The sequence below is a fragment of the Durio zibethinus genome, chromosome 12 (assembly GCF_047325235.1).
Source record: "Durio zibethinus cultivar Kanyao isolate XHJ-2024 chromosome 12, ASM4732523v1, whole genome shotgun sequence".
Taxonomy (NCBI): domain Eukaryota; kingdom Viridiplantae; phylum Streptophyta; class Magnoliopsida; order Malvales; family Malvaceae; genus Durio; species Durio zibethinus.
The window spans coordinates 6,955,194-6,982,850 of NC_143173.1; the positions used below are offsets into that span (position 1 = coordinate 6,955,194).

The following is a 27,657-nucleotide window of genomic DNA, read 5'->3' on the forward strand; positions in this document are numbered from 1 at the left end:
CTTTCTTTACTTCCAATTAAATTAAGCAGCTGAACAAGAAACAAAGCTTCAATCCAATGTTTGAAAATATATAATATGTTATGCTTTGAAGCTTATTTTAGTTGAAATGATCCTAAATAATTCCTCATTACAACATAAATATTACTACTACACGAGTTGGCAACACTTGACAGCTACATTCGAGCACCTCCCCCACTCTCTTTCGTCTTTTTTCCTCCTTTTTGGGTGGTTTAATTGAAATCTTCCGGTTGGGGTCATGATTTTAGTTTAAAATAATGTCTTGTTGGATCTACCTATTAATAAAATGCACATGATTAACTAACAAGTTGATTAACAAACTTATTCCAACTACAACAAAAATATTAAAGGATGGTTTGGTTTGAGAAAAAATTAGATTATTAATCGAAATCTTACCTTTTATAGTTTGATTTTTTAATTTAATTTACGGTATTTAATTTTTGAAGTATTTTTAGAATGTCAATAGTGTAAAAAAAAAATAGTAGCATTGAATAAAAACTCATTTCTTCCAAAGACTTTTTAAGACTTAAGGAGAAATATCAAATATATTTCACTTTTGACTTCAATAATAATTTTTTATGATCTATTTTATTTTTAAAAATTAATGTAATTATATGATAAATTTAGACTTATTCTAGCATGTAAAACTACAATTTTAGCCGCACGATTGAGTAATGTTGCATTTTTTACCACATGATTAGATACCTGACAATAATCATGTATATTTAAATTTTTATAAATTTAAATATTTGTTTTTGATTGATAAAGTTTTAGAAAGATAATATTTTTGAACTATAAATATATTGAAAGATGTATAAAATAAAATCTTAATAAATAAAAAATTTTCATTTATATAATATTGTTATGTTAGAAACGTAGTCATATGTTACAATATGTTATAAAAAATAAATTATAATAAAAACAACATTTAAAATAAACATAGTAAATTGTTTCAATGTTACGATTTTGAATTTTTTTTATAATTTTTTAAGTACTATATTTTTAACATATGAAACGTAATTAATCATAAAAAATAATAATAAAATAAATTTTATATTTTCAATACTAATAATGTTTTTTAGTATGAAAATGTAGTAATTGATAAAAAAAAATTTATATAAAAATGTAGTTCTTGTTGGTAAAGTTAATATAATATAATATTTATTTGATTTTACTATGTTTTGTATGTAAAAACATAGTAATTAATAAAACTAAATTTTGGTTTATATTTCTCTATATCAATAATTACATTTTTTGTTATAGAAACGTAATCATTGATAAACTGTAGTAATGTATAATTTGAAACTAATAAATTTTTAAAATAAAAAATATAGTTTTTATTGAAAATATAAAAAATATATTTTTTCAAAATTTAATAAAAATGATATTTTTAAAATATAAAAAGTAATCTTTGTTGAAAAGATGACGTTTTTAAGACAAAAGTGTAATTTTAGTTGAAAATATGAAAAAAATATTTTTTAAAATTCAATAAAAATGACGTTTTTGAAAATAAAAAATATAATTTTTGTTGAAAATATGAAAATGTTTTTTAGAATTTAAAAAAGATAACGTTTTTAAGATATAAAATGTAATTTTTATTAAAAAGAAGACATTTTTAAGATAAAAAAAATGTAATCTTTGTTAAAAAATGATATTTTTAAGATCAATTTATGAGTTTTCTTTGTGTAGGGATAATAGTATGTTATTCGTATATCAGTATTATAAGTGTCACGTGTTATTAAAAACAATATAGTAAAAAATTTTATTAGATAATCTTACATTTTCCTGAACCAAACACAAAAATTTTATATTCCTTGATTGACAAAAATCCAAGAATCACACATTCCCATTCAATGTCATTTTCTCTCTAAATTACTTTCTTCCTTTTAATCTAAAATTTCAAGAACTAAACATCATTAAAAGATAATTATATCCTCATTGTATTAGGTAATTTTACACCAAAGTATATATGCTCCCCCATTTTATAAAAAAAATTAAAAATCCAAAACCTATTTTTAATAGATTATATTTTTTTAATAATAATTTAATTCAATTACTTCATATAATATTTTTAAAAGATAACATTTAATAAATTTAAAATTCAAATACCAATACATATAATTTTTTCTCTTATCTTACCTCTTATGTAAAAAAAAAAAAAAAACTATGTTTTGTTTAAATGGTAAAGTCTCACATAAAAAAAAAAAGAAAAATAAAAGGAATATGTTTGGAAGAAATGATGATGTAGAAAACACAATGTAGCTGGCAGTGAAAGCGATTTGCTTTCCTCTATACCATGATCTGCTTTAATGGATTTACCATGAGGAAAATGTATTGAGTCCAATTACCAACAAGAGATTGTGATACGCCATCAATACTAACACAGAAAATCAAATCATTCATTCTTGTAAGTTTCCGAAATTACCAAATATGAGCTAAGAAAAAAAATTAAAACCAGACACAGCTTAAACAACTCAAAATCTAGGAGTAGACTAACCTCCTGTTTGTCTCAATCCAAATTTTATCTGTTATCTTCTGCTAACTGCTAAGTATTAGTAAATCACTTTATAATCATTTATCATTTCAAAGTTTAAAATCAAACTTTAAAACTGCTTTTCCTGCTTCCAAACTGCATTAATATTACCATCTCCCACTCGCAACAAACACCATTCTCTCTCTGCCTTGCCCTCTAAGCCTTCAGAAATGCACCCAATCTACCTCTAGAATTCTCTTTCTTTCTCTGTCCAAAAGCAAACCAAAAGCAGAACTAGAAAAAGAAAAAAAAAAGGCCTTCTCTTTAAGCCACAAACTCCAATCCCATAATCCAGAAAGGCTGATTAACAGAGAAAAAGGCAAAAACACAGTCTGGAGGGAGCGAGGGAGAAGTAAAAGGTTCTTCATTCATGGGGTGTTCTACTTCAAGACCCAACACCACTGTTTTCACCAAAAGCCATAGTTCTCCTAAAGATCCGTATTCTTGCACTTCTCTAGAAGCCATGGTTTCTTCTCATTCTTCACCACCAGTTCCTAGAGTTCTTTCACTCCCAACTCCTCTTGTTCATCACCCACCACTGAGGAAAGGCGATACACACCACCTTGTCTCTTTAACATCTACTACCTATGGCTCTCTTGTACTCATTGACACCAAAACGCCTGGAATGAACAGCCGGGATTTCTCTGATCTTCAACTACATCAATCGCCACAGCACAAGGACTCACCGGTTCATGCAGACCAAGACGAGTCATTGTCTTCAGATTCCGTCATCAACACTTGGGAGCTCATGGATGGGCTTGATGATGACTGTGATTTTGATCTGGGTAAACCTAATTCTTTTGTTAATACTTGTACCAAGGAGGTTTCATCGAAATCTAACACCTTTAACTGTAAGGGTCTTGATGTGCCTGTAGAGAAAAATGAGCATTATAAACCCACAAAGCCATCATTGACAAAGCCTTTATGGAAACATTTATCTGAAGAATCATTGCTATCAAAACTTGACCCAAATGTGGTTTCAAGTTACGGACGAGCATTATCTTCCAGGCAGCTAGGAAGCAATGAGTCCAGAAGTACAATATCTATGGGTTCTACTCCTTCATGTTCTTCATTATCTGATTGTTGGTTTAGAGTGCCAAGCACTGAAAACAAAATTGTATTATATTTTACTAGTTTAAGAGGGATCAGAAAGACTTATGAGGATTGTTGTTCTGTTAGAATGATATTTAGAGGATTTAGAGTGCCTGTAGACGAAAGAGACATCTCAATGGACTCAATGTATAGAAACGAGTTGCAAAGTCTACTTGAGGGGAAATTGATTTGTTTGCCACAAGTGTTCATCAGGGGAAAGCATGTTGGTGGTGCAGAAGAGATTAAACAGCTTAATGAGAGTGGAGAATTGGCAATGCTTTTGGAGGGGTTTCCGGTTAGAGATCCTAGAATCGTTTGTGAAGGTTGTGGAGATGCAAGGTTTTTGCCGTGTCCTAACTGCAATGGAAGCAGAAAGGTATTTGAGGAAGATGAAGCGAGGTTGAGAAGGTGCCCAGACTGCAATGAGAACGGGTTAATAAGGTGCCCTGGTTGTTGCTCATGATAACTAAGCCAATGCTATGGGATGCATACTTTTTATACTTAATTTGTGGATGAGGATTATAAAAAAAGAATGTTTCTAGTTTGACAAATTCCTTGAATTGGTATTTGTAGTAGGGTTTTGTTTGCGATTTGTTTCTTAATTTGCGGTCTGTCTATATTGTCCATCAGATCGTTCTTGTTGTTTATTGTATAAAAAAAAGTGACAGTTTTGATGCTCTAGATCCAATTGTTGAAGTTTGTGAAGCATTTGTACGTATATTAGTCTTGTTTTTGTTCTTCTTCCCTTCCCCCCTTTTGGCCTTTGGGCTTGATTTGATTGTTTCTTGTAAAATAGATTTAATTCTTGTGTGCGTGTGTGTGTGTGTGTGTGTTTGTTTTTGTATGTTAGTGGTGGGAAAGTTGATTCACCACCTACTTGATTTAATTGCAATTTCACCCCAGTTTCAAATGTTTCTTTTTGGTGCCATAATTCGTTAGTGGATCTTGATTCAACCAGGTCTAAACCTGGTATTAGTTCCATTAACAGATATAAACCTGGGTGATATCAGATTGACAGATATCTTCATTACCAATATTTATAGAAAAGAGGTTTTAACGACGGCTAGAAGGAGCACATAGATAATAAGCAAAGCTTATGAATGAACGTAATTATAAATCAGTGATCAGGGGATGCCGCTGGTGTCCTGTTAAAAGCATGTAATGCAGTTGAGCCAATGCAATGCAACAGTGGGGTGTGGATTCTGTTCTTTGCAGAGTTGCAGGAAAGGAAGCAGTGGCATATTTATGTATTTTAGGACAGTGGCATATTTATGTATTTTAGGACAATCATTGGATGAGCTATTAATTTTCCATTCGTGTATTATCGCATTATTTTCCATTCGTGTATTATCGCATAATACAAAATTAGTCATAAATATAGATTTACAAGAAATTCCTTCAAAAACAAGCTATCAATATCTTATGATCAACCACTCATATGAAATTACTCCATCTTTAATTCATACATATAATTCAAGTGAAAAGAATGAAAAACATCTTATCACATTTCAACTTAAAGATAGAATAACCTTCATAAGTCTACTTTCCCCTTTCCTCTCCATTGATGTAGATTTACATACTTGACTTAATATCAAAAGGTCTTTAAGGTTTGTAATGTAAGGCTTAGGTCAAAGTAAGAAAAAGAAAATTTTTAGGCTTATCGCCCTTAGCTAGCTTACTTGAAATTTCTTGGACTTAGTGGAAGTTAAAAAATTTTTTTTTGAAACTTTTGAATTTCGAGGCATTACTTTTTAATTATAGCATTTTTTGTTCACTAAGCCATTTTTGGCTTTATCAAGGGTTTGCCTTGTTTTTCTTTTCTTACACATTTGACTCATCATAACGGGCATGGACTTAGTGGAAGAAAGAACACAAGTCTCACTAACTCCAAATACCTTCCAAATCTATCACGTCATTCCTTCTTAAATCCACATATACTATATTTGGAAGGCTCGTAACATACTCATTCTGCATACAATCTCTTTTTATTTACTGCCTAAATTATGACTGATCCCTAACCTCCCAGAATGACTTATTCACCAAATATCCTACTTATGATTCTTGGGATGCCATGAAAACTTCTACTAATGAATTATCTATAATATATATCTTCGATGCTTTTATGTCAAGAATTATGCATGAAACAAACAAGAAAAAGGAAAACACAAAAAATGTGAAAAAATTAGTCAAAAGGAAAAAGAAATGCAAATGCAAGGTAACATGACAAGTTAACACACACGTTTTTTTTTTTTTATTAATCAATTTTCAAACCCCTTTTTCATTTTTTTTTCTTTTTCTTTTTATAAAGAATTGTAATTCATAATAACTTTCCTTTTTCATTTTTATTTTATTAAGAGCAACAATTTAAGTTATCAAATTAACAAAAAAGTAAATGAGCAAGGTAAGGAATGTTCTTTCATGTGACTTATTTAGGGTAATTGCCATAGAAAATGTGGGTATGGCTTTACATATGGCTAACTCCCTATGGATTGCTATATGTTAGTTTGGGAATTAATATATCTAAAGGTTCTCAAATTATTCCCCACATCATCGTTCATCATAGACTTATAAGATACCCTGATCCTCACCCATTACAAGCTACGAACAAAAATGATTTAATTTGAATGGGAGGGTTTAGCCATTGCAAACATTTACACTTCGTGAGAACTTAGCTACTTTATTTCTTCTTAAAAAAGGTTAATGCTTAGGTATAGGTTTTGTGCATGGAATGCAATGTAAGTGTGTCCAAAGGAATATACAAACCTTTCACACATTCCTAAAATGTTCCTATCCTAAATGCCCTACAATTGTTAAAAACAAGATAAATAATAACAATTTAAAATAAATGATATAATTAAAATATGTATGAAATGTAAAACACACATTTTTTTTTCAATTTTTGTAAGCAAGGAAATTAAAATCAAAATATTTTTTTTATTTTTTCCAATTTTTTTACTTTTTAAGAAAACAAGAAAATTAAAATTAATGAATTAAGATTAAAAATTAACTAGGACCATTAAACCAAAATTTTAGGATAACATGAAATCAATCTTTGGCTTAACTCTTTAAAAATGTTTTCTCAATGGATTTGCCAAGTTGTCATAATGTTTCGAGATTGGGAAGTTCCCATTCGTTGAACAATAGGGAATGAGAAAAATTGAAAGGCATAAAAAAACATTTTTGATAAAAATCAAAAAAAGAAGTCGCCATCAATTTTTTTTAGATTATGAATGGCCGTCCAAAAATATTTTATCCTTTTTAAAGAAACATTTAAAAGATTTAAAAGTTTTATGAAAAGAACAAATTGAGATTTGTGAAATCAAACTTAAGTTTCAAGAGTCAGTTATATGTAGGAAAAGATTAGTGTCTTCACAATGCTCGTAAAAAATGTTACTAATTAATCGCATGTTATCCTTAGATTTTAGTTTAAAATGGTCCCATTTTAGTATTTAGAAATTCATTTCCATTCTTTCATTAATTCATAAAAAGCCCTTGAATTTTTTTTTTTTAAAACAAATCAATTTTTGAAAAAATAAAGCATTTTATTTTTGGATCAAAATGAAAACACTTTAAGTATTAAAATACCTTTTTCACTCTCCTATATTTAGATAGAGTTTCAAAAACATCTCTAACTCAAATATTTTTAAATTGTCCCATAAACTGAAATAACACCTCACATAAATGATAACTATTGAGAGTCCCCTTATATTTAGGTCAAATTTCAAAGGCTATTTTTACTTCAGATGTTATTTTATTTAAGAACAATTTTATTTGAAAAACTTAATTTATAAAAACAATGCATGTATGCATGAACATAATAATAATATCAATGCATGATGATTAAATAATGTGAATGACAAGGTATAAATGGATAACAATTTAAGAATGCATATAACAAAGTAAAATGGTATTCAAATGCATGAATGAGGGGTAGTGGTTGGTTTTAGGATTTGGGGGTTGGTTTAAGTTTTTAGGGGTTAGGGGTAATTTTAGGGTTTAGGTTAGGTTTAGAGTTAAAAGGTTGGTTTGGGGTTTTTGTTTAAGTTTTAAGTTTTAAGGTTTAGGGTTAGGATTTAGGTTTTAAAGCTTAAGGTTTATGGGTTAGGGTTTGAGCGATTTCATATGTGGTTTAGGGTTTTATGGGTGGTTTACAGTTTAAGATTTCATACGTGATTTAGGGGTTATGAGTGATTTGGGGTTTCGTTGGTGGTTTAAGGTTTAGAGAATGGTTTAAGGTTTCATAGGTGGTTTTAGGGTTTATAGAGGTGATTTAAGGTTTGAAGGATGATTTGGTGTTTCATGGCAGTTTGGGGTTTCATGAAAAAAACGTGATAAAAATGAATTACAAAAATTTCATTGGTAAAAATAAAAATATTATGCATGTGACAAACAATGAAAATGCTATTGAAAAAAATGTAAATATTGATACATGAAAAATGCATAACTAAAGAACAAACTAATTATAAATCTAAGCATTTTAAAAATTATATTACAAACTAAATGTGCATACAAAAACATGATGAAAATGGATTAAACACTAAAATTTTAAAAAAATTTACGATATGCTTCATCATTTTTTTTTTCTTTTGAAAGTCATGCAAAGAAACACTAAAATAACCAAATAACCTACTAAACTAACATTTTATTCAAAGAAAATTTAAAGAATCATGCAAGAACACAAACATTTAAGCAAGAACCAAACTACATTTTGGCCACCATTAAAATAAAAAGGTTCGGCCATAGCTTGAAAAGGCTTGGCCGAAACTCCCATTTGGTTCATCACAAAATGCCATCATTCCATTTAGCTCAATTATGCATTAAACTTCAAAATAATGATCATATGGAGGCATTGTAATTGCTAGAGGAATTTCATCAATCAGTTAACAAACTAAAGTGGTAAAGAAACCATAAAAAAAAAATAGCCAAACAACCAAACATACATCATTAACTATTCAAATCCATGTAAAATACAAGTAACCTCATTATCTAGTCATTATAGACATGTTGGAATTTTTATGAACAAAGCAAGAACATAAATAATCAAAACTGGACCAAATAACATCTAGTTGTGAACAAAATTCGAGCTTTTGGCCAAGCATGGGAATGGCTTAGTTGAATGTTTCCATGGCCACTCCACAATCATATATTTATTCACTAAGCCAAATCATGCATTAACCACTTACCAAATCACCATAGGAAGGCATTTATATCATGGAAAAAAAAATTCAAGCATATAATGAACTAGCTTGAATGGAAACTATGAACACAAGAACATTAGCCAAACACCTAACATACATTACTAACCTAAATAAAATTCAAGCAAATACAAAGTAAATTAACAACTAAACCATCCATAAACAACATGAGAAGCAAGGATAGCGTTTAAAGAGAACCAAAAGGAGGTTCGACCATGATGGAGTTATGTTTGGCCAAACCTCTAATGGCTTTAAATGGATTTTTGTTTTTTGTTACTTGAACTTTGATTCAACCCAACTATGGTTTAGTTGGATGAAGTTTTGATCCAAGCTTGAAATCAAATAAAGAACTATAAATTTCTAAAAAAAAATAAAATAAAAAACTAAATGGCATGAAAAATATGATAAATACTATGGAATGCTTATGAAAATGCAAAGAAAAAAATGGTAGAAAAATTATACCTACACCAAGCTCTTCACTAAGATTTTTTTTCATTTTTCATTTTCTTTCTTCACATCCCAGCTAACTTCCTTCCCCTTTCTAAAAACTGTCAATTCCCAGCCTTTATGAAGAGAAAATATCTTTCCCTTAATGCACGCAAGCCCTTGAACTAAAAGTTCATCTAATGGTTAAAAATTTTTTCTTGGTTTTTTTGTAAGAAGTTACCGTTCACCATTGGATTTGGGCCTTTAAGATCATGCGATGGTTGAAAGAGCTTACTACCAAATATTTGATTTTAATTGCTATTGGAACCAAGTAAAAATGTCATTTTACCTTCCATTAGAAAGTTTTCGATTTTTAGGCTATTTTTTTGGAAAACAATGCTCCTTTATTTACTTTTGTGATTTTAAAGTACAAAAAATCATGAAATAGTATAAAATTAGGATTTAAAAGTTTTCGTGAAAATCTAACCTTAAAAAGATCAAATTACAAAATTACCATTAAAGAGTATTTTAGTAATTCCACACATTCTAAAGTGCTGTTAAGGTTTTTAATGCACTACAAATCATCAAATAATTTAAAAACTTAATCTAGAAGGTTTCTCGAATAACTGACCTCAAGAAGATCAAATTATAAAAATATCTCTGTAAGATATTTTAGTAATTTTACTCTTTTCGAGGTACAATCAAAGTTTTCAATATTTCAAAAATTATAAAATAATATTAAGTCATAATCTAAAACTTTTTACAAAATTCCAACCTATGGAATGTTAAGTTACAAAAATATTATTATGGGTATTTTAATAATTTCATACATTTTATAGTGTGATTAAAGTTTTTAATGTACCAAAACTCATTAATAATATTTAATTATGATATGAAAGCTTTAACGAAAATCTAATTTTGAAAAAATCAAATTACAAAAATATCCTTAAATAGTATTTTGATAATTTTACTTTTCTTAAAAGTGCAATAAGGTTTTTTTAATACTTTAAAATCAAGAATTTCAATTCCAAGCCATGTTGATTCCAATTGATTGTGAATTTTGAAAGTTGACCTGAGTTCTATCTATTTTGTTCAGTTTTGACTAATTTTGACTAAGTTTGATTTTATTTGACTAAATTTAATGAAGTTTGACCTTGAGGCATTTAGGTCAAATTGGTCATAATTTTAATTTTAAAACTTGTCAAAATTAAAGAAATGTTAGATTTAAATTGGATCAAAATTTAAGAGCTTCACAAATGATCAAATTTTACCCAAATAAAATTAGGTGTTTATACTGCTGTCTAAATGTGAGAAAAAAATAAAAAAAAAACCAAAAATTGATTTAAAATTATAGTGTTTGGTTTGATTTGAATAGATTTTTTTTCTTATTCAATTTGGATTAAGTTTAAATATTAAAAGTATATATTAAGATCAGATTAAATTTTGAATGGAACAGTAAAAAAAAATCAAATCGAACCAAATTTTGTATTTTTATTAGGCTTTATATATTTTAAATTTTTATAAAATAAAAATAATAATTTTATATCAAAATCTACTTAAATATATTAAAATTATATATAAAAAATAAAAAATAAAAAATTTAAAAATTGATAAATCAAATTAAATTAATAAAATTTGATTTGATTTGGATTAAATCAAATTTTAAAAATTTATAATACTATATAATATTTAATAAAAAATAAATCAAATCCGTTACAAACCGATACCGTTCTAAAGCTGTCTCACTCCAGTGTCATCCCTTAAAAACAATTATTCTAGTCACTTCATGAAAACAACCAACATAAAGATTAAACTATTTTATCAGCAACATAATAGATAATTAAAGTTAATAAAACTAACTAAAAAATTCTTTTTTAACTCATCTTACCAAAGTCGACTCAATTCAAAAATTGACTTTAAAATTCAACAACCCAAAATATATTCAACTAGAAAATGAATTAAACCAAATCATGAGTGATTAAATCTAAAAGAAGAACGCGTGAATTTTAAACAATTCGAAATATAATTAATTGAATAAATTATATTTTTTATTTTAAATTTCAATTAATTTTAAAATGATAAATACTATAAACAACAACTTACCTTTACTTTATTTGAGTTGATTTTAGAAAAATAAAAATACCAACCAAAACTAATTTAAAACATGAAATGTTCATAAAAAAATTAAAACATGAATTGATCCAATTCATTGAAATACAAAATCACGTACCCTGACCCAACGCTTTCCGCTCTTTTTTTTTTTTTTTCTTTTTTACAGACCCGCCTTACCAATCCTGAGATAAACAGGAAAGTTAACCAGTTTTTGGCCATTATTTCCATCTTCACTCCAAGCACGTTTGAAGTCCTCAACCACATCCTCGCTCAAAAGCTCCACGCCCTTTTCCTTGGCCTTCTGATACGCTGACCACGATCTTAAGTAAGTAAAATAGTCCTCTAAACCCATCAATCTTTCATTCCCAAACTCAATTGGTCCCGTGCTATCCGTTCCGTCCACCGGCTCGAAAGGAAAATCGATGCTTTTGTACTTATCATCCACCATTTTTCGCTGAGGGTCCCAGTAAGGGTTCTTGTAAAATCGTTGAAGGATCTTGTCCACGGAGTCGTTGACTTCTGGGGTGGTATAACACCACGCAGCGATGACCCCATTGGGTTTCTTGAGTACCCATTTCACCTGTTGGTAAAATACAGGGAGGTCGAACCAGTGCATGGCTTGAGCTATGATCACTAAATCAACACTTGATTCTGCTGCCACATTTTGCTCAACCTCCACCAGGGACATGAGTGGAGAGGTATGCTGGTATCGGATATTGGGGAGTTTTGGGGCAAATTCAAGCTGCTTCGGGCTTGTGTCTGTGGCTATGACATTCTTGTAAATCTCAGCCAACTGAAAATTGAGATGAATTAAAACATCTAATATTAATTCTAGACTGTTCATAACCCAGAAAATGGAAAAAGGAAAATATGTTAAGAATCAAAACTTGATTCTTGATGCAACAATTAACGTTGCATTCAAGCTGGACGTCACAAAGCGGGTAAATTCAAACTCACAGATCGAGCAGCCTGGCCGCTGCCGGTGCCGACATCCCATGCAAGATCATGCTCTGGAGTCTTTGAGGCAATGAATTGGAATAATTCTGGTGGGTAGCTTGGCCGACCTTCTGCATATTGCTTTGCCTGCTTAATGAACAAATTTGCCATTGTTTTGTTTGTCTCTATCTCTCTATTTTTCTATTGTGCGGTGTAAGATGACGAGAGGCCAATCCTCTGCTTTCTTATTTATAGTTCCCCAAAAATTATGAGAATTATTTTTATAAATATATAATTGGAAATTGCAGTTTAAAACCCTTGAAGAGCTTTGGTTAGGCCCGCATAGAAAATGAAGAATGCAACTGGGGGAAGCATCGGCTGCGGCTTGCCAAGTTTGACCCAAGAGTTTCTTATTAGTTAAAACTCTCAAACATGGCGAAGGGGTAAAGAATGACAAAATTGTGTTGCATTGATGGACTAATAAAATTATCTTATTATGGATTATATTTGATTACTTATATCAAATTAATGAATAATTTGTATTGATTCCAATTTTAATTATATCAAGTTAAGTAGTATGATTTTAGGTTAAATATAATTCCAATGTTATTTGTATATTTACACCTATAATAAGATAAGTTAATTAGTTATAGCTTTGGTGTTGATGTTAAACACCAAAGTCCTTAACGTGTGGAAGAAAAGAATAAAAAAATAATTAATAGTAGTTTCAATTGAAGTAATCTACAGAGCCGGTTCCAAGTTTTCTTGTAAGGTTGTTGACCATTATCATAACTTTCGGAGAATGCTTCATGGGTGATGGAGCATAATGCATTCTGCATCTTGCACGCAAAGTTTGCACTTTGATACCAAACGTTTAAGGACGGGATAGAGGTTCGTTGGACGGATGGGATCATTTCAAGTAAAAAATTGGTATCCGATTATTTTGAGATTGAATCTTTTGAATAAAACACTTAAATTATTGGGGTTTGAACCATCAGTTCCTGTCATGCCATTCAAGTCAATTTGGATTTGCATTGTTAAGTTTTAAAATCAAATTAATTTAATTTAAAATCATTTTGAAATAAATTTTTGAATAGTTTGAATCATTTGAGTTCAAATTATCTTTTATTTAAATAATTTAAATATTTAATTCGAGTTTAGGATTAAATGAATTCGAATTATTAATTTTTTTTAATCAAATCAGATTGAATCAATTTAGGTTTGGAGGAATTGAATAAATTTTTTGAATTGATATCAACTTTACTAGATCTAAGATAAAATATTATTTGAGTGATAATAATTTTTTTCTAATAAATATATTTAGTATGATAGCAAAAGGTAATAATTTTATATTCACTGTCCTAATTCTATTTTTTATTTTATTTTATTAAATTTTTTCTCAATATTTACAAATTTTAATAATAATATGAAATTAATTCCTATTAAAAATAAAATAAGAAATAATTTTTAACAAAAGAAAGAAATAAAACATACCAAAATAATTTAACTATATTTATTAGTAAAAAATAAAATTTTTAAAAGGAAAAAAATTATCATTTTTCTACTGATTTTAAAAATTCAACTTAAAATCAAAGGCAAAAATGGTACCTTATTTTCCTTGGTAATAATTATAAAAATTTTATTTTTTAATAAATACATTTTGTTATAATAGCAAAGAGTAATAATATGGATTCATCACTCTAATTCTATTTTTTAAAAGATTTCAAATTATATTAGTTATAATTTACCAAGATTACTTTTTAAAATTATTAATTATTATTTACTTCTATTTAATTAAATATTAAAACATTATTTGGGTATATTTCATTTCTTTTTTTTAAACAAAATCTGGCTTTATTCATAATAGAATTTAATTTTAAATTCTTTGATCAAAATTTATAAATATAGGAGAAATAAATTTTGATGAAATAAGAACAAAGAAAGGAAATAAAATTGTGGTGGACTCAAAATTATTATTTTTGCTATCATACTTTAAAAAGAAAATAAAAGTTTTAAAATTATTAAAAAGGAAACTAAAGTACCATTTTTTCCCTAATTTTCAATTGAATTTTGAAACCATGGGCAAAAATGATAGTTTTATTTCGTTCTTAAAAATTTTAAAAGTTTTATTTATATTCTAATAAATATATTTTAGTATGATAGAAAAAGATAATAATTCTAGATCTATTATCTTAAGTTTGTAATTTTCTATTATTTTTATACGAAAATTGATTAAATAATCATATTGACATCATTTAAAAGGTTTATGACTATCATGGAATAATTTAAAAGTTAGAGATCAAAGTGAAATCTAAATAAAAGGTTTGGGACTACAAATGCACTTTACCCAAAAGTTTTCATTACTTTATTCAAGGTTGAAAATGTATTTTCATATAAATCTATTGTTGAAAATGCTCAAAATATATAACATGTGTAGATTCAAAAACATTATTTCTCTTTAAATTAAGGAATCTATTGCTTAACTATTTAGTGTATAATCAAGAAATATTGATTTTATGGTTTTACTACCAATCTTGGGTAGAATCTAGGACTTATGAAATGCATCCAAAGACTTTGAAGTAGTGAGTTAAGTCTCTACCTTTAACTCATTCATATGACAATTTAACAAAACCTTTTTACAATGTTCTATTAGAAATACAGCAGGTAGTAAATAATGTTTCACCCCAAAAATTTATTAGCAAACAAGCATATAAAAACATTGCATTTACCATTTCTAGTAATGTCCTATTTTTTTTTCTCTACTCCATTTTATTGTAAAGTGTTATAAGCAAAAGCTTCTCTTACAATGCCATGTGATTTATAAAATGCAACAAACTCGTTAGACAAGTATTCACCAATTTATCAAACCTTATTCTTTTAATCTTTTTATTAGTCGTATTTCATCTTTGAAAATCTTAAATTTTTCAAAAGTTTCATGTTTAGTTCTTAACAAATAAGCATAACTATATTTAACGTAATCATCTATAAAAGTAATAAAATACATTTTACCACTTCTAATTAGAACATCATTATTCTTACATAAATCATAAGAACTAACTCTAACAATGGATTTATTTTTAAAATAGTATTAAATGAAGATTTAGTAATTTTCGTTTAAGCACAACTTTCACAAGTTTCAAAACTATGGTAGAAAATTTAGAAATTAAATCATGAAATGGCATGCTATTTAATTTCATTCACATCAATCTGTCCTAATCTATAATACCAAAATAATTAGATCATTAAGATCAACGACATAAGCAAAATTAGGAATACTTTTGTTAATATTAAGAACATTCATATAAAAGGGGATCAATCCCTTAGCCTACAATAGTCAAATTTTGAATGAAATTCTTGAAAGAATCAATCCCTTAATGGACAGGATCCATCCCTTAGCCCTTGGCAAACTCTAATGTTCTTTATTAAGAAAATAAACTACCCTTTTCTTACCCAATCAAATTCCAATAGCTCCAATTCATTTTTCTCTATATAAAATGATTTTCCAACACCATTGAAGAGCCAAAAAACCAAAAAACAAGATATCAAGAGCTTTGAATCAAATCTTCCAAGTTTATCAAGAGCATTTAAAAGTTTAAATTGTTAATTCTTCCCATTCTTATATTCAAACTATTTTTATTCTTCATTTGTCATTCTTTGTACTTAATTACCCAAATACTTAACTTTTGAGAGGTATTTTAAAGTTTACAAATTCCTTTGTGTTCAAAGAAGATTTTTGAGTTAAGGGGTGAGGCATCCTCTTGAGAGATATAGGAAGGAGTGTTTAGTAGAACCCTAAAAAGGGTAAAGGTTACTATCTTGAACTTAAAAGATAGGGATTGTAATTTGTAAGAAGAATTTTTCTACTAAAAGATTGTGTTTGGCTAAGATAGCTATGAAAGAGGACATAAATGCATTTGAAGAAGGATTAAACTTTTATAAATTCTTGTTTTGATCTCTCAACTTATACTCCTTTATATTCATTATTGTTTATTTGTTATTTAATTTCATATATTTTCAATTTCTTATTTACATTTATTTGAAATTTTTTTTGAAAAAGAATTTGGATTCAATCCAATTCTCCCTCTCTTAGATTATTATCTACGCTTAAGCTAACAAAGCTCTTCTTAAGGTTTAGAATATGATACACATCTCACAAAGTTAAAACCATGTTGGATGTAAGTGGAAATTTTATGGTCCATTTGCCAACAATCTTGCAAGTGAATGAGTTTCATGTAAAGGCCGATCTGTCCTCATTAACCTCTTTGTAGGTCACCATTAAAATGAGTGACATCACAAGTTGCACAGAATCAATCCACCAATCTTCTTGATTTTCAACCATGAGAATTTTGATGATCATTGCAACCGTGTCTTTTTTAGTTCCTATATTGGCTTCATTCTTCTTGCCTTTTCAAAAGTGACACACTTTTGCAAAGTAGCCATTCTGTCAACACACATAGCAAGGACCATCTTTCTTCTTGAAATCGTTTTCGAACTTATTAAACTTCCCCTTTCTATTTGAAGAGTTTTTCTGCCTCTCGTTATGATGATTGTTTTCACCCTTTAAAGAAGATGATTTAATACTACCTTCAATGTTATGCACATTGTTGTCATCCACACCATTTATGAATTCATCTCTTGTACGGGTTGCATTCTCAATATGTATATGTTTAACCAATTCATCCAAGGTAATTTGTATGTGTTTAACTAATTCATCCAAGATAATTTGTATGTGTTTAACTAATTCATCCAAGGTAAATGATCCTTTATCTATTTATATATATATATATATATTTTTTTTTATTTTTTTTCAAATACCTTTGGCAATCTTTCCAAGATGGAGACAATTTTACCAATGATGGTAAACACTTAGAAGTTTCAAAAAGTGGTTCTCTTGTATCGCTGCGTTCAATTGCAATGTCATTAACTCTTTTATTTTATCAATGACAGATTTAGAATTCGTCATTTTGAAATCGACATACTTGTTCTAAATGAATTATTAATTTTCGACAATTTCATTCTGTTACCTCTTCTCCATTACATGCCAAAGTTCCCATGTCGTATTGTGTTTGTGGAACACGTTGGGGAGAAAGTTAATTAGTCCTAGAAAGCTGGTTAGATGGCATATGTAGTCATCCTCTATTCACTTTTGTTGTAGTATTCAATTGCCCATCATCATTTTCTTTTTGTGGATAGCACCCATGCAAAACATAGACAATATTCAAGAGACTGATTTGATAGTAAATCTTCATGCTCTATCATTTGTAATTCATTCCATTTAATCTCTCATGTTTTTCCACGTCATTGTGGCTTGATTGCGGAAATTGCAATTTGGAAAAGTCTATTGTTTTTAAACTGTTGAGTGTGAGGGTGGCAACCAATTCAACATTTGTTCAAAAAGATGATGTTGGGTAAGGCATTTTCAAAAATCTTTCTTAAATAAAATAGTTTCCCTAATAAAGTGCAAATGGTTTTTAGAAACATTGTCTCGAGAATGCTATGCGCAAAAGAAGAATAAGATTGCACTTCAAGTTCTTCTCGAACACACTTTAACCAAAACCAAAAAATGAAACTGAATGAGAAAATCTGAATTTTGATTTGAAAAGATATAAAGTTGTGTTAAAATAAGTGTTAATAAAAATATTTGCAAGTCCCAACCGATGCTAGTAATACCTTTCCATCAATGGACAACTTTTGACTGAAGAATCATCTCTTTTAAGATGAAACCCCATTTTCAACAAACATATTTTTTGAACTTTCAAGAAGGGCATATGAATGACCTATATAAACATTCGGCTGCTTTAGTTATTTTTCCAAACATAAGGTAAAAATCTTGTTTGGGCATTAACTACCCCTTCAGGGCATTCGTTTGCCTTAGACAAAATCTCAAACTGAATATAAAGTTATGTTAGACATCCTGCTATCTATAGTGATGTCAATGGTTAGGATATACATTAATTTTGAGGTATCCATTCCCAAACCCGATAAATATTCGAATGTTTTTATTTTTGCTATCTGAACACTACCTATATAATATAGAGAACTCGTTAAATACTCTTTTATTTAGTTAAAATTTGACTTTCAACTCAAATTTAAAATTAATTTTAACGCATATTATTAAGAAAAATTAAACAGATAAATGAAAGTTTGCTCATAAAAGTAAATAAAAATTAATTAAAACACTTAATGAATTACTTTAATTAAGTATTATACTAATAATTAAAAATTTATAAATAAAAATATATAAAATCTTTAAAATAATTATTTACAATTAAATTCGGGTAGTGGATACTTTAAAATTTCAACCCCAAATCCATAACAAATATTAAATTTACTATCCTAACTCAATTATAAGAAACTCCAGTCCTGTTTAATCAGTTAGGGTAATATCCGATTTCAGATACCCATTACCATCCCAAAATGTCTATCATCTGTTTTAAACATAACTCATTTTGGCACATGACAGTCAATTGCTATCTAGGAGCAATCAGACTCTTCTACCTGATTTTATCCAAAAACATATTGTAATACTTTCAGACATCATTTTTCAATACAATTGCGTACTACATAATTTAAAAACAATATTTTATCTTTGAAAAATTTTATTAAAAATTTTTTTTTATTGGGTAATAGATACGACAGAGCCATCACGGGAAATCCGACTTCCAGTATGTGACGGTTAGAGGAGTTGCATCTCATGTGCAATCGTGAGAATGAGAATTTCCGTTCTTTCAAAGCTTCGAAGGAATCCTTTTATGACAACAGTACCCAGCCATTAATACGAAGGGTTCCGTTCACCCCAACAAGTGAAAACAGGAATTTTAGAAATATTTTGAAACAAAAGGTGTTGCGGTAGCTTCATTCGCATACATTTCGTAATGTCGAGGAGCTCAGAGAAGCAGGGATTTGGTTAAAGTGAGACCAGCTATCTCACCGTCATTAGTTTTAATCGCATATGCTGTTTAGGAAAACTAAGGCTTTTTCTTATCACATTAGATGACTCAACGGGCCCAAGTTCCTGAACCTGATAGCTTATGAAATGTGCCCAGTTTGACCAAAGAGGAATTCAGGATCATTGCCATAATATGTGGATCAGCTCTGCAGCTGAAGCCTATCACACCCATTTTAGAAGCCCTTGGACTTTCCTAGCATTGGAGGGCGCCATTGCAGCACTTTTTCTCAGTGCTCTTCAGACTTATTACACCTCCATTCAACAAACCGTGACTTTGTTTACCTATTTTAATTCAATAAAGCTAATCATTTGTGTGCAAACCTTGAGACTTTTTTTCCTCCCGTTACTAAATACATGAGAAACATAAAATTCTTGGGTGGGTTATTTATCAAGGAATAAAAGCATCAATTTTAAACGTTAGCGATGGCTAAATACAAATGTATCAATTTGTCCTAGCATTAATCCCCAATCTTGTATAAATAACATAATAGGTCTACATATTTCTTACATGCTGAAGTTTATTGTTCGTTGTATTTATGCTGGAATGTTTTCTAACTTTTTATTGACGTAATTTCTGATTTGATAGTCACAGAGCTTGTTGAAGGTTGAATAGAATAACGAATGTAGTCTGTCACAAAAAAAGAAAAAAAGGTAGGGATATCAAAAGTAATATTTGCTGAGGTACTTAACGTTCAAGTCAACAAAATATAAACAAAAGGATGAAGTAAGACAGAAAGAGAACAAAGAAAGAGAACGAGAATATAGTTAGCATCGCGTCGGATTCGGGATTGATTTTGCTCGTCCTGAATTCGATCTTATCCGAATTTTTTTTTTATTTTTTTATATTCGAATCCGACTCCGACTTGATATTATATAAATCGTATTCGATTTGATTCAAAATTAATAAAATATTATTTTTAAAATATAAATATTTAAAAATATCATTATATAAATATATATATAAATAAAAAATTAAATAATTAATTAAAATATAAGTTTTTATATAATATCAGAATCGAATTTATCTAAAATTTAAATCTAACCTGATCATAATTATTTCATAATCTTATTCAATCCGATCCAAAACTTGAATTTCGAAAAAAAAAAAAAAACCAATCTCATAAAATCGGATCGGATCAAAATTTATCGATGATGATAGATTAAATTATCGACCTTAAACGAGAAACTAGTTTTAAATAGAAAAAGTAGAGAGAGGAGGAGTTATTAATGTGTTACTTGCCTGTCTAATTATACCTTTTTATATGCCATAAATTATAACGTGACTAATTGACTTGTCAGATAATAAGCAGGCAGTCAAAGTTACAGCTGACGCTGCGGTCAACGTATAACACGTTCATTTAAAATTTTCTTCTATGTTTGTGGCAGCCAAGAATGAGCTATGCTCAAAACATGAAGGCTGCTAGACAACACGCAGGGCAAGGATTCTAGGCTTTGGATCTGGAGACTTGTGCTTATCCAAGTCTTAAGTCTAGCTTATCCAAGTCTTAAGTCTAGATCTAAGGCATTCATATACCCCTTTCCTCGATGTTGGTCACGAATAAGCACACAGCAGAAACCGCCTTCCCATGCTGTTGCAGAATTGGAATCCACTAGTATCACTTTAGTGATAATGTAAAACCAATTTCCTATCAATGTTTGTACCCCAGACATACTTTTCAAATTACCTTACAAGCAAATGCATACAACATTGCCCGAATCAATTTGTTTGCCAACATAGAAGAATATCTCCAAATCTATGGAACACAAGAAATGAAGACATCCATATATTTATAGTAGAGCCATCCCTGTTTTGCATTTAACAAGCTAGATATTCATGGCACATCTGTGTTGATGACAAGACAAGCAAACTTAACTGCAATTACCACAACTACATCTTCCAAATTAAAGCAATGCAATTTAACAAGTATTTTCCCATACTTCCAGGCTGCAGTTTCCGCCAACAGCATCATTTTTATATACCATGCCTTTGTATCTTTCTCAAAGTTGGACACTGATGATACTGATTAACAATGCCTGATAGCATCAAAACCATACTGATGCATTCTAACATCTCCGTTCACAATATATGACACAACATTCCCATATCTTTACTTGCTTCTTGCTCCTACTAGCAAATCTTCGAGAGAGCAATTGTTGATTAATGAAAAACCATTGCTAAATAAATGGGCAAGACTTCTAGCAAAATGCAGGATGTCAAAAAATGGCCTGATAGATCAACATATTTATGTACATGAATGAAGATATCAATGAATCTAATAATGTTATTTTCTACAAGAAATTAGAGTGTTTTTCCTTGTAACTTTACTAACATGATTATATAAAACAACAATTCACAGTTTATTATCAACATTTAAGGGGAAAACTCCGCAACTTAAGCATGCAACAAATAATATCCTAATCATCTTATTCTCTATCCTGCACTAAATTATTAATCATGTTCACCAAAGGCAGAGTTCCCTTAGCCATAATCTCTAACCTAGAAGCATTAGAGGCATGATAGAAGAGAGAAAGCCCAAAAGCTATGAGCTCAGGAAGAAACAACCTAGATGACAAGAATCCATGCCAATAGCGGGGTTCCAGATCAAAAAATGCATCAAAAAACCTTCTTGTTGCTGGTAAATCTAGCTTAAGCAGAATATCCATGCCAAAACAGAAGAATTCCCTTTGCCTCCTTCTTTCTATGGGCCATAAATCTCTCCACACTTCTGCAGACAATTTGTTTCCCAAAAAGTTTGTTCCTGGATCAAGGCACCGAACTATGGAGTCTGCAACAATTGGAGCAGCTGCAAGAGTTCTTGCTACCATATACCCTGTTGAAGGGTGCACCATCCCAGCTGTGCCACCAATTCCCACAACTCTTTGGGGTAGCACTGGAAGGGGCCCACCCATTGGAATAACGCAATGCTCATCCTCTTCAATACTCTTCACTTTTATGCCTAGGTGCCTTAACCTAGCCACCATTCTCTCCTTGATATCATCCATAGGCACTCCAGGTCGAGCAACTAGAGAAGTTTCCTCCAGAAATATTCTGTCTGACGAGAAGGGCATTGCATATAGAAATGTGGGGATTCTACTGTTTCTCTTTCTCAACTCCTTATCGTTGATAAGATGTGAGTCTCTCCAATCCATAAAAACCATCTTATCTACATCAAATGGGTGTTCTTCCACCTCAGCCAAAATCCCATAGGCCATTTGGTAGCCAGGATTATAGGGCTTATCATACTGAACAAGGCACCTAGAAAATCCAGTTGCATCAAGAACAACAGTAGCCTGAACTGTGACACCATCATTGCAAATCAATAAAGATTTTGACTCCTCATGAATAACCTTAATAACCTTTGCCTGGTGAAATTTCACACCATTAGATATGCACTTTTGCAACATTTTCCACTTCAGCTGCTTCCTATTAACCCTTCCATAGGGTCTATCAAGATCTTTCTTTTTTCTGTCATCAATGTACACAACAGCACCAGACCAGGTTGTATCAAGGCAATCAAGCAAATCCATAGCCTCAAATTCATCCACCCAAACACCATAGTTATTAGGCCAAATCAATTTCGGAAACGGGTCAATTGAGCATACTGAGAGCCCCGCCTGTGAAACCTGCTGGGCAACAGCCAGACCTGCAGGGCCACCTCCCACAACAGCCAAATCCACCACAGCGCCTTTTGATGGATCATATATAGGAAGCTCAAGCTCCAAATTTTCCTTCTTAGTTTCTGGTACCAACTCCAAAAGAGCACTATTACTTGCCTTAATTTTAACACAACCATTATCCCTACCTCTTCTCAAATAGGACTTCTTGGGACCAAACTTAAGCTCCTGGGAATGAATCCCAACTGAGCTCAAGTTAGAAGCTTTCTCAGAAAACCCATGGAGTTGAGGCAAAAATTCAAGCTTGCTATGTGTTCTTAGTAAAATATCCATGGATTCCAACAAATGGCCTTCGCGTTTCTGAAGAAAAATTTCTTTTCATAAATTCCCAACTCAGAAAATTAACTGCATCCAAGGTTTTGGAACTAAATAAGCCATGGACACTTCTAGGCCATTACTACTAGAAGTTGAGCCATTGAAGCCATTAACCAAATCTGAAAGGTGATTGAAGAGTGAAAAGAAAAAACTCACCAGAATATGTAAATGAACTTGAGAAATGGAGAGAAAACCAAGCTATTATGGCTCACTTTTGGAGCTTTCTGAAATGAGATTATATGTGACAACAGGTAAAGCTTGTGTGGTCCGTTCTCTGCGACAAAGGGAAGAGGGGATTCTGCTTTTTTTGCTTTTTATATTTTTTTTTCTTTTGTAAAATTCTTAAGATTTTTTTCTAATTTTTCATCTGAAAGTGGAGGCAACACGTTTATTTGCTAAAAAAACAATAATTTACTTTTATGGATGGATGGCCATCCACGTGTTCTCCTCAATCCCAGTGAACCGATAATCTTGCTTTCACGGACAATAATGCAAAGTGGATCATTATCAAAATTTTCGAAAATCATGCAAATTTAAAGATGAAAATCAAATTTGTTATTATTTTATCAAATATTGAAATTATTCACTAAAATTTAAGTTTTAAAAACTTCTCATTGTATTTTTAATTTTTTTATTTTTTACATAAACCACCAAAAATATATAAATTTATCACTTGCATTAATAAATATTTTATAAATATTTTAATTTTATTATTTTTATTTAAAAATCAACGAAATTAAACAATGAGAGAACTTCAAATTATAACAAATCCTTGTAATCTATTGAAATTTGAAATTTAATATTTCTACGATAATTCATATAAATATAATATTTATATTATTTTAATTTGATAATTTTAATTTAATCAATAAATTTTATTTTTTATTAAAAATATTAACATGATCGTTGATCTAATTACGTGATCTTTGACTTGATAATGTGATCTTTGATTTTGCTTAGGTGTCATTATGATTAGTGAATATTGATCAAATTATGCCAACAAGTCCTATACTATGTAAAAATTTGAAATTTAATCAATTTATTTTAATTTATATAAATATACTCCTCATAATATTTTGATTTAATAATAATAATTCAATCTCTAATTCCATCCAATTTTTGTTGTTAAAAATACTAACATGACCATTTACCCGATGATATGATCATTGATTTTAATTGGCATTTTGATTGGTAAATATTTGGACATGTGCTAACATGAATTAAATGGCATGCCATGCAGCCTTACTTTTTATCCATGTTAGATTTAAACTTTTTATTTCTTTTTTTTTAATTCTTAATAATCAAAATTTATTTCATTAAACATTAATAACTAAAAAAAACAACTCTGAAAAGAAAAACACTTAATCACTAGCATGCAGTCCCTAAATCCAAAATCTTGTCCAATTAACCTTAATCGTTGGTGTTTAAGGTATCCTATTCTTACCTGAAACCACTACTAGCAAGAGAAAGGCAGTTGTTCAGAAAATTTAAGTTTACTCAACTAGGGAAAAAGAGCTATTCAAACTTTTGAAAGTGCTCAAGAAGGGAAAGAGAGTTATTCAAAATTCTGAAAGTGATGAGAAACCACCATTAAGTGTTTAAGGTGTTAAAGGCTACTCTAGACCGAATAAGTAATGAGAATCTTAAAAGGCATTTCTTTGGCTGCAGTAACTATTTGTTATGAATTGAATGTGCATTTTGATATATTAAAATTGATTTTTGAAGTTGATTGTGAAGTTTAAAGCCATTTAAGAATAAGAATGTGCAAATAATGGTAAGTGACAGGGCTTTTAGACTTTGAGGATGAGTGCTAGTGATTTGGGATTTTAGTGTTCTTTTCAATTTTTTTTTTATTTTTAGAGTTTTTTTTTTAATAATGTTTAATTAAATAAAATTTGATTATTAAGGTTTAAAAAAAAAAAAGAAATAAAAAGTTTAAATCTTTAGTGGATTAAAAGTAAGACCATGAGGCATGTCATTTAATCCATGCCAGCATTGACCCAAATATTTGCCAATCAAAATACCACATAAGCAATGTCAATAGCTACATCATTCAATTAACGGCGACGTAAATATTTTTAATGGCAAAAATTGGAGGAAATAAATAATTGAATTAAAATTATCAAATTAAAATAGTATAAATATTACATTTATATGAATAATAGTAAAAAGACTTAATTTTAAATTTTAAAAGAATACAAAAACTGTTGGCATTTCAAAACACTATGTAAACAAAGTCAACGTTCATATCATGAAGTCAACAACTAAGTTAGTATTTTTAATGACAAAAATAGACAGAATTAATAATTGAACTATGATTATCAAATCAAAATAATTTGATGATTGCATTTATATGAATTATGGTAGAAGATTAAATTTCAAATTTCAAGAGAGTACAAAAACTATTAGCATAATTTGACCATAATAAGATTTAGTCATTTGCATCATATCAAATTATGTCATCAGTCTTTGCATTTAATCGAAATTTGAGATTTGATCCTTTTAGTGTAATTCATATAAATTTGGTTATTATATTATTTCGATTTAATAATTTTGGTTCAATCATTAATTTTGTTAAATATTCTCATTTAAAATGTTGATATGATCATTGATTTTATTTGTGATATTTTAGTTGGTTTTTAAATAAAACAGCTGATCATGTGGATTTATTGGCTTTGCTAAAGCAACGTTTAACTTTAGTGATTTAACAAATTAATTGGATGAAATCAATTTATTTTTAGCTGACGTGGCATTTATTATAAAACGTGAGATTTTTTTTCAACACATAAGCATTAAAATTTCTCTAACCCAAAAAATGCCTTTAATCATCAAGAAATAAAAAATCTCAAAAATATAATTTTCATAATAACAACATAAAACAACTTTCCTCTTTCCCTAACATTTCTTACGACCGCCACTTAATTTCCAAAATTTGACGATCAATTGTTGTTTCGAACTCTGTCATCCCTTTCGGGCAACATTCCAACCGCCACTCACCAAAGTTAGAAAACTTTTAAAAACACTTAAAATTTTCTTTTTTCGTTTTTTACCTTTCCATCCAATTAGACTATCCTAGATCTAAGAGAAAGATGGGAGAATTGGTTTCTTTATTTAGAATTGATTTTTTTTTTTTTTTGGGTTTGTTATTATGAAAAGTTTATATATTTTTAGTTTGTTTAATTGTTGATGACTAAAGGTATTTTTGGGTAAGAGAAATTTTAATAATTAAGTGTTGAAAAAAAAAACTCACATTTCATAATAAATACCTAATTAGTTTAAAACTGCCTTCATTTTAAAAAATTGCATGAATATAACCATATCAAATTTTAAAAATCACTTTTATAAGATTAAATCAAATCGAAATTTTATGTTTTCAAATTATTTTGTTATCTTTAGAGATGATATGATAAAATAAAGATGACTCGTGTCATGATATAATCATCAAGCACATATTAAATTGATATAAGAGATTACGAATACTTATGATTAAGTTATAAAAATAAAAAATTTATTCTTTCTGTCTCTTAATATTTGTTTGTCATGAATTTACAAAAACTTTAAAAAACTCATATTTTAATATTTTTATTTGAAATCTTAAAAATTTAGTTGATTTTTATCCTTACATTTACTAATGAGTTTCTTTTAACTCCAATAACTATTTAGTTTCTTCCTATAGTAGATAGCTCCTATATATATATATATATATGTACCCCCACCATTGTGCATTTTATACAATATACACAACTATAAATTATTCAAAAACTCTTAGTATTTAAACTATTAGTAAAGAGAGAAATGGATATAACAAAATATTTACTATTTTTCAAAAAAAATATTTACTAAATATTAATTTGTCAAAAAAAAAACATTATTGAGTTAGAAGAATGGGAAATGGGAAGAATATTAATTGTAAATATTAAAATATAATTAATCAATTACATTTAAAATTATATAAAATCTATAAAACTTATAAATAATTCTTTTTTATACATTTTTATTATAATTAATTATTTAAAAAATTATAATACAAAATTTTTACGTGAAATAATTCTTCATGTGTCATTTATCTATAAATACTAATGAAAACTTGTGCTTTGTTGCGAAAAACAAAAATTTTGTATGCTTTCGATCGAAACAAAATGTATCAATCAATAAATATAAATAATATATAAATAAAATCTAAATAAAAAATATATAATAAAGTCTATGCATATACAATAATATAAATAATATAAAACAAAATAAAAATGAGAATATATGTACATGTAACAAATTAATAAAACTAATAAAATATAGCATTAATTATTAATCAAATTCCTTCTCATATTTTAAGAAACATCTTTACCAAAATTCCTTAATTGATGGTTAAAAAATCTAAATTTAATCCATTAAATTAGTCATAATCC

The 27,657-nt window shown here is 28.9% G+C and overlaps 3 protein-coding genes across 5 annotated transcripts; 1 reads left to right on the plus strand and 2 right to left on the minus strand.

Moving 5' to 3' along the window:
- Window positions 1-2,487: 2,487 nt before the first annotated feature.
- On the plus strand, window positions 2,488-4,382 carry LOC111297934 (uncharacterized protein At5g39865-like). 2 transcript variants are annotated; one of them, XM_089769252.1, is made up of 2 exons: window positions 2,488-3,336; window positions 3,427-4,382. In XM_089769252.1, the coding sequence occupies exons 1-2, from the start codon at window positions 2,922-2,924 to the stop codon at window positions 4,104-4,106; spliced, it is 1,095 nt and encodes a 364-aa protein (XP_089625378.1). In that variant the 5' UTR covers window positions 2,488-2,921; the 3' UTR covers window positions 4,107-4,382. The 2 variants fall into 2 exon arrangements, with proteins under 2 accessions (XP_089625378.1, XP_022748273.2); XM_022892538.2 differs by having other exon boundaries at window positions 2,493-4,382.
- A 7,035-nt stretch (window positions 4,383-11,417) lies between these two features.
- On the minus strand, window positions 11,418-12,697 carry LOC111296221 (S-adenosyl-L-methionine-dependent methyltransferases superfamily protein). Of its 2 annotated transcripts, none has more exons than XM_022890402.2 (2): window positions 12,334-12,697; window positions 11,418-12,169 (listed from the first exon to the last, which is right to left on the minus strand). In XM_022890402.2, the coding sequence occupies exons 1-2, from the start codon at window positions 12,481-12,483 to the stop codon at window positions 11,537-11,539; spliced, it is 783 nt and encodes a 260-aa protein (XP_022746137.2). In that variant the 5' UTR covers window positions 12,484-12,697; the 3' UTR covers window positions 11,418-11,536. The 2 variants fall into 2 exon arrangements, with proteins under 2 accessions (XP_022746137.2, XP_089625380.1); XM_089769254.1 differs by having other exon boundaries at window positions 11,418-12,212; window positions 12,334-12,564.
- An 8,795-nt stretch (window positions 12,698-21,492) lies between these two features.
- Window positions 21,493-23,546, minus strand: LOC111297247 (lycopene beta cyclase, chloroplastic/chromoplastic). The gene is made up of 2 exons (XM_022891903.2): window positions 23,408-23,546; window positions 21,493-23,281 (listed from the first exon to the last, which is right to left on the minus strand). Exon 2 carries the CDS (start codon window positions 23,207-23,209, stop codon window positions 21,686-21,688), a length of 1,524 nt encoding a protein of 507 aa, XP_022747638.2. The 5' UTR covers window positions 23,210-23,281; window positions 23,408-23,546; the 3' UTR covers window positions 21,493-21,685.
- Between the last annotated feature and the right edge of the window lie 4,111 nt (window positions 23,547-27,657).